Raw genomic sequence first — 8,077 nt, 5'->3', positions numbered from 1 at the left:
TCTTGGAGAACACTATGGCACCAGCTAGTTGGTCTAGCAAATTGTCTATTTTAGGTGGGTGCTTGTTTTTAATCATCATTTTGTTGAGCTCCCGGTAATCAATGCATAACCTTAGGCTACTGTCCTTCTTATGGATGAACAAGAGGGGTGCTCCCCATGGTGACACATTGGGCCAGATAAAATTCTTTTCTAATAGCTCCTCTAACTGCTTCTTTAATTCTGCCATTTCATTTGGAGTCATAAGATAAGGGGCTTTGGAAATTGACCCTGCTCCAGGTATCAGGTCAACTGCAAACTCTACCTCTCGCTCCAGAGGCAACCTGCTAATTTCTGTTAAAAAGACTTCTGGAAAATTGCATGCCACGAGTATCTCTGCTATGCCTTCTTCTACTTCCGCATGTATAGAGAAGAATACCACGTACCCCTGACAACCACATCTTAGGCAATCCCCGGCTTGGGCTCCCGTGATCAAGTTCAGTTTTATCTCGGTATGAGGGGTTAGCTCATAGGGAGGAAAGATCAAAGTTCTATTTTTACAGTCAAGGAGTATACTATGGGTAGACAGCCAATTCAGACCAAGTATCACATCAATCTTATGAAAAGCCATACATATCAGGTCAAGTGTAGTGCAATAGTGGACATACTAGACAATACAATTCAGGCAAACATCAGATGTATAAACTTTAGTGCCTATAGGAGTAGCCACACATAGATCATATAATAATGTGTTAACAGCGAGACCTATACGCTTTGCGTATTCCCATGCAATAAAGGAGTGGCTAGTACCCGAGTCAAACATAGCATGCACAAGGTAATTGTTAACTTGAATCGTACCTTGTATCATCTCAGGTGACTTATCAGCCTCTTCCTTTGTGAGGGCAAAATCCCTCCTTTGAGCCTGGGGCCTCGAGCCGTCCACATTAAGAGGGCAATCCCTTGTATAGTGTCCTAGCTTGCTGCATCAGAAGCACACATTTTGACCCATCAAACATGGTCGATCTCTGTGGTTTTTACCACAGGTACTGCATTCCTTAGTCTGGCGTATAGTGTTGCTTCCTCCTTACCTTACTCCTCAACCTTGCTTAGACTTCTTGGAAAACATAGGGTTTTGCCTCTTCCTATTTCCTTCAGAAGAAGTCCCCTCTGGTCCACCCCTTGTTGCTGGTCCTTTTGGTCTAGGAGAAGTCTTGACTAGCGCCTGCTGGTTCAGGCTACTTTCAGTAATCTAGCAGGCTTCCACTGCCGAATTGAACTTTTCAAGTTGTCATGGGGCTACCTTCTCCCTTAGCTCCTGCCTTAGTCCCCTTACCATTTTCTCTGTTTTCCACCGCTCATCATTGCGGAGTTGGAAGTAGTTAGAGTAATGAGAGAGCCTCATGTACCTGTCTAGGCACTCATCGAAGGACTGTCGAGGACCTTGTTGAATCATCAGAAATTCCACCTCCTTTTTCATCTCTTACTGACAGTGGGAAGTATTTCAAATTAAAGTGTTCCTTGAACACTTCCCAGGTAATAGGAGTTGTATTCTCCTGGAGGATCATCTCAGTGTTCTTCCACCAGTGATCAACTTCGCCCTCTAGTTTATAGATAGCTATCTGAGCTTTTCTCTCAGAGGAACATTCAAGAACATTAAAGATCTTCTCTAGCCAAATAATCCAATCCTCGGCCACTTGGACATTCAATGTCCCTGTCAAGCCCCTAATGAAAAGGATTTAAAGCTTTCCAAGTGTCAAGCCTTAAGTGGAAAAGAGTTTGACTTTTGGAAATTAATTACAATTGGAATTAAGTGATTAAGAGGGAAATTTCAAGAAAGAGTAGGCTTTTGACACTTGACTTCTCATTAATGCTAGTAGGTGAGATATTTTGTGCACATTAAATGAGTAATCCTCCCCCTAAATCAGATGCTAGTTTTGTCCAAGAGCAAACCAAGAGGGAAGAGAGAGAGTTCAAGGAGAAATCAAGAGAAAAGGCACCAACTTTGATCATGCAACCAAGATCTAAGGTTAGTTTTTGGTTCTAAGTTGTTCTTTGCCTTGTGGCTTAAGTTATATGGTTGAAATTTCTGGCTTTCTTCCTTCTTTAGTGCTGGCTGAAATGTATAATAAGTAAGGGAGGAAGTTTTATGGTTTAATCTTGCTAGAACACTTCAAAGCATGTTAGATCCTAGTGGTTACAAGAGTTTGTAGGTTGATTTTGAAGTATTTTCTTTGTTATGTTGCATGAGAACCTTTTCAACCAAAGCATGATCTAGGCCCTAGGATGTTTTTTTCAAAGTTTTGAGGCTTCTATTGTGTTCAAAATGAAAAATGGTGTAGGGTAAACCTAAAGAACAAGCGTTGGAAGCCATAGAATCAAAGTTGCAATTTTTGGATTTTGAACCCTAATGGTTCGGCCAAGCTGAAACTGAAAGAAGGGATTTTATTTTGTTAAATCTAAGTATATATTTGTAATCTACATGAAAAATCATGTAGGAATGAGTCAAGAGGGAATATTTAGGGTTTAAGGAAACAAACTCTAAAATTAAAGAACAAAGGTGGATGCTTTAAGGGACAAAAGATGTCCCTGATTTATGTTGTTGATTTTTATAAGGAATGGTTGATGATTCTTGCTGCCTTTTTTATGGATTTCCATGTTAGGGTTTAGCATTTGTGGAAACAAGAAAGAAGAACAAGAAAATCAAAGAGCATTGGATTAAGGTAGTAAGATTTAATTGACCTTAATGTTGAGTGTTGTATTGATTGCTATGCAATTTCATGTGCTATTATGTGGTTGAACTAGATGATGATGATGATGATGATAATTGTGTAGCTATACTCCTTGCTTTACGTGCCTTGGCTATTGCATGTTAGAATGCTACATGTATAAGGTAAAGTAGTTCCCTATTAATAGCAAAAGGTTGGAATGCTTGTAATTAATGCATATTAATGTTTTGGTTGATTGATCTTGCTATTGGAATTTCATTGAAATCTCATCCTCCATATGTAACCTAATATTTTAGGGACTGAATCATCAAAAGTGAGGCTGCAAATTGAAGTATTAATATGGTGATGAGCCATGAGGAAATATTTATATTTGGTTATGTGTAAGTATCTATGATTGGTGCTGTAATCCCTAAGCAGGATGTCAATTTAGAGCCACATTTCATTAAGTTACCGAATGAATTTCTGCACGAAATTTAGTATGCTTAAATTTGACGTCCTAAGCTTCAAATTGATAGGCAGCACATTAAAAAGGGCCAACTACATGATTTATAATGATTTTTCAAAATTAAGGTTCAGAATCTGGAAAAAGGATTTTTGCCAAATGGACAGAGGTGAATTTCACAAAAACCTGATACTTTTTCAAATGGAATTGGTTCATAAGATTATTTTTCCTTGAAAAATAATTCAAAGAGCTTTTTATAAAATTTTAAACCACTCCATTTTGATTTTTCTAGATTAAGTTATGAATTTTTGAAGTTGGGCCAGAAAATTGGATTTTTGCCTGATGAACAGTAAAAATCCGAAAATCAATGTTTTTCATGAATTTTTGAGCCCAAGACCATCCAATATGGTCTAAAATGGCTTAATTAAATCCTAAGTGGATCTGATAGTAAGGTATGACAACTGCGGCTGTTATGGCAGCATCACGTTCCTGATTTTGGCAGGCTTGGGCAGCCTGAATTTCTTGCATTACCTTTTGCTGTTCCTCTAGTCAGTCCATAACCAATTGAATCAGGTCAATGAGAGGTTCTCTTGCTGCCTCCCTTGGTTGTGATTCTCTTTAGGTTCTCCCCATTTTACTTAACCTTTTACTACAAGAGGAATAGAGGAATAAGATTATTACTTAGTCATCAAAATATTTTATACTAAGCTATGCTTCATATTTATACATAGATAGGTTTCAGGTATAAGCATTCAAAACATAGATCATCCAAGTCACATATACAGTCATCCACTCAAGACATGGGAGAGAAAGGAAAATAAGAAGTAACAAAAAGCTCGAGTTTGTCCAGGATCTGATCAAAGCTTTCATAGGTGCCTTGCTTGGAACGGTCACTAACCAACTAGATTTGATCCTGCCAAACAGGGGTCCTTGGCAAAGTCACTACTACAATGAAGGCTTTTTACTTCTGTTTTGGATGACTTTTTACGTCTGTTCTGTAGGGGACATGAAAAGAAGGGACATAAAAAGTACCCCCTTTTGACTTCTGTTTGGAACGGACGAGAATTCACGTCTGTTAATTTTAAAACAGACGTGAATTTACGTCTGTTTTTGGGACACAGACGTGAATTCACATCTGTTTTTCTCTAAACAGACGTGAATGTGCGCTGTTTTTTTTAAAAAAAGATTCAGTTCGTATATACTGCTTCTCCTACAGCCACAATAGCCATAATAGCCACTTTCCAGCAAGTTGAAATAGTATGAACCAGTCAATATTTTCAGCCAAGACATATCAACATCATAACTTCACTATATAGACACATTAATTAACTAACTAGTCAAAAAAGAAGAACAAATTACAAAAGTCAATATTGATCCTATTCTTGAAGCAGTTGCTGTGCCAAAAGGTCTCGGATGAAGTTAATGTCATCAATAGTATATGAACAATCATTATCAAAAATCTGTAAATTGACAAATAAACAAATTTAAACATAGGAAGAAAATAAAATAAGTAACAATTCAATTTAAAAATTCAACTATTACAAAACTAAAATTATATTTACTTACCTCATCAAATTTTGTAATACATCCACTCTCAATAATCTCAAACATATAACGGATAATGTAATATCCGCACTCTGTTGGCCCTTGTTGCTTAGCACACTACAAATCACAAGGAAATGATGATCCAAATTCATATATAAAATAACTGCCATCAATGAAAGAACTTCAATTTAAAGTACTCACACTAGGATATATCCAAGTTGTTGAGCCATTTTTCCCGGAACGCTTCCCACCGGTTATATAATAAGTCTTTAAAGCCCTATAAGCAAATGAAAGCACAAGTTAAACAATTTATATTGAAAACAAAATTATTGATCTACATTAAGGTACTTACGTGTTGAAAACGCCCCTCATCTCACTACTTGGACGACGACCCAAGGGATCAAACCAGTAGATGACATTGTCAATGGGTCAAGAAACACACAAACTCCAATGACAACTGCATCATAAAGTAAGACTTATACATTACTGGATATCACAATAATTCTTAACAATTTAAGTATGTATAAATAAATATAATTAAGCTACTTGCCCTTCAATAATTGGTGCTAAATAACAAGGTAATTTAGTGTCTCCAATCGTATTGCCCACATATCTGATTCTCCTATCTAGTGGGTTGTACTTCTTCTAGACACTTGCAGGGCATAAATATCCATACAAATTTCTCTTCTCCATTGATGACATGCATTTGTTATGGAAGAAGCTATCATTGAATTGAAATAAGATAATTATTAGTATGTGAAAGTAAGAAATTAGAAATTTAAGTTAGAAATGAAAAAGTAAACTTACATGATTGCTAATTGAACCCATGCTATGTCCAACTCCTTCAAGGATAACAAATCCCTGATGTCTTTGTTGTCAAGTCCAAAGAAATATGATTTTTCTTCACCCACAATCCCTAAAGGCATCTTTATGTCGACCATATTAATTGTTTTATATTCCTCATATAATTGTGCCAAGCAGGGATATCTATTAACATCTTTCTGGTCCTAATGAAACATCAAATAAACATAATAAGTATTGTAAGTATCATGTTAAAAAAATGCACACAGTATAGAATAACATTTTCTTACCATCACAGGTATTATCTCCTCATCAACAAGGTGTCTAGGCCAAAGAATGAAAGTTCCAATTGCCTGACCTAACTTCACAACTTCAGCAGTCGGGAATGGCACATCCGCACCTGTCTCTCCCTCTCGAACAGTCGTAACTGTAACCCTCACTTGGTCCTCTTGAATATGTTGGTGATGGATAGTGCTCCCTTGATTGTAGAGGAGAGCGTCAGCAACAACACGCATCCTTGGGACCTCTAAACGAAGACAACAAGGTTGTCCAAAGTCCAGCGTGGGACTACTAGGATCATGCTCTCCTAATGCCCCCGGTGGATTACAACTGTTTTTAGTGCTAGGAAAGACGGGGGAATCCTAAATGAGAGAAATGCAAGTATTAAATTAAATTAAAAAAATGTTGGTAAAACTCAACATTAATTTAAGTGAAATTGATTACAGACCTGGGGTGTGCATTGTTGTTGAACTGTCCCAATTTGCATGCTAGAGACTATAGATTTCATCTCATCACGAAGCTCAGCCATAAGCTCTTTTCGAAGTGACTGGCGTAACTGGGCCTCAATCTTGACCTCTAGCTCAGATTGGAGCTCATCACGAACTTGGTCTCGAAGTTTAGCTATCATCTCATCAGTGGGTTGACTTCGTAGAGAAGCTCGTGAAGTTTGTCCAAAATATTGGGTAAGACCAACTGTCCTCCCTTCTCCTCTAACGCGTCTTGGGTGATCAGGCTTCCCAATCGCTGTCGCTAAAATGTCCATCCTTCCACTCGGACTAAATGAACCTTCACTGCTTTGCTCTTCAAGTACCTCCTATAACATTTTAAGTATGATAAAAAATTAATGACAGTATAATAGAAAATTAATGATAAAATATAAGGAATATTACCATAAGTTAAAGTTATTTGATGTATACAACTTACAATTTTTTTAGCAATCTCAGCAACTGCTGGATTAATATATTGACCCTTCTTCATCCTTGCTTCCTTCCATTTTCTATGACGTGGAGGAGGAGGTGGGGTCTGAACAACGCTACTAGGATCAGATTTTGCAGCTTCCTGCATCGCCTTAAAGTCATCCTGCATGATCCTCTCCTCAAGCATCTTGTAACCTCCACGGGATAAATAGTGCAGATATAAATTTTTAGCTTGCCTTTCTTTATTCATCGCACTTAATTCCTATGGAAAAGAAAACAAAGTAAATTGAGTAAGTGAAGTAAATTAAATCAAAATTAAATGTTTTATAAGGCAATGTACCTGAAATTTAGGATCATGCCTGATGCCACAAACATCCTCCAATCATTTGGATCAAGGAAGGGGTATTTTTCGCACGGATCATCATCTTTCTTAGGCCCTCGCACATACTGGCTCGTGAGTGTGTGCTTAAAATCTTTCCAGCACCGACGAACTTGCTGCAACACATGCTTTTTCATTTGCTCAGTACAAGGGATGTCATACGTTTGCTGCAAAGAAAAATATATATGTTTGAGTTAAAGATCTTAGTTGTAACATCCAAAGTTTTAGGCCTAGAAGTACCAGTAATAGCCTGAATTAGATAGGCTATCAGACCCCTGTGAGCAGAAGTCCCAAAGACGAGAAAGGAAGTTAAAGCAGTTTCAGGGACTAAACTGCAACGTAAAAGTTTTCAGGGGCTCGAATATAATTAAGGTTAGAGGCTCCAGTAAAGTCTCGAAGGCCCAAAAAGAGAAAAGAGGCTAGATACAGGCCAATGGGTAAGTTAGAAACCTCAAAGAGATGGTTCTATGAGGTTAGGCTTAAGCAGGGGTAAAACCGTAAATTCAAAAAGTTATGACCAGCGAGGGTAAAAATGGAAGAGTACGCAGAGAATTCCAAGAAAATCCTAGAAAATGGGAAATAATATTCTAAGGCTCTTCTATGAAGAAAAAAGATGAAAATGCCCCTGAGGCAGCTTCAATGGAATTTATGAGGTTATTACCGGTAAAAAGTATACCATGTGAGGTAATTATTTGAAATAGCAAGAGACCTCAAAAGTGTATACAAAAATGAGGTTAAAGGGTTGAAAGGTTGTACTAATTTATAAAATTGGTCCCGCAACCAAAAGGCCAGTAGAGTGGCTTTAAGAAATTAAAGAGCCGGTTTTGCCGATAAAAGGGTATTTTAGTAAATGAATTTTATGCAAGGCTTAAAGGAAGTGTTATGGGCTAAGAAAATTCAGAGATACTCTCTAAAATTAAAGAGAATTTATGGATCTGACAGAAAATAATTACAGAGGCCAGAGCACTGTAATTAGAGAAAAGAAGTTAAACCCGGAGTAAAAGTGCACCGA

At 37.4% G+C, this 8,077-nt stretch overlaps 1 protein-coding gene across 1 annotated transcript; it reads right to left on the bottom strand.

Moving 5' to 3' along the window:
- Positions 1 to 5,791: 5,791 nt before the first annotated feature.
- LOC114757798 (uncharacterized) lies at positions 5,792 to 6,724 on the bottom strand. The gene is made up of 4 exons (XM_028946884.1): positions 6,694 to 6,724; positions 6,218 to 6,583; positions 5,891 to 6,131; positions 5,792 to 5,814 (listed from the first exon to the last, which is right to left on the bottom strand). The coding sequence occupies exons 2-4, from the start codon at positions 6,530 to 6,532 to the stop codon at positions 5,792 to 5,794; spliced, it is 579 nt and encodes a 192-aa protein (XP_028802717.1). The 5' UTR covers positions 6,533 to 6,583; positions 6,694 to 6,724.
- Between the last annotated feature and the right edge of the window lie 1,353 nt (positions 6,725 to 8,077).

The sequence above is a fragment of the Neltuma alba genome, unplaced genomic scaffold (genome assembly GCF_004799145.2).
Source record: "Neltuma alba isolate B1F8T4 unplaced genomic scaffold, ASM479914v2 tig00010641_pilon, whole genome shotgun sequence".
Classification (NCBI taxonomy): Eukaryota; Viridiplantae; Streptophyta; class Magnoliopsida; order Fabales; family Fabaceae; genus Neltuma; species Neltuma alba.
Note: the sequence above shows the minus strand (reverse complement) of the source record. Positions and strands in the feature narration are given on the sequence as shown.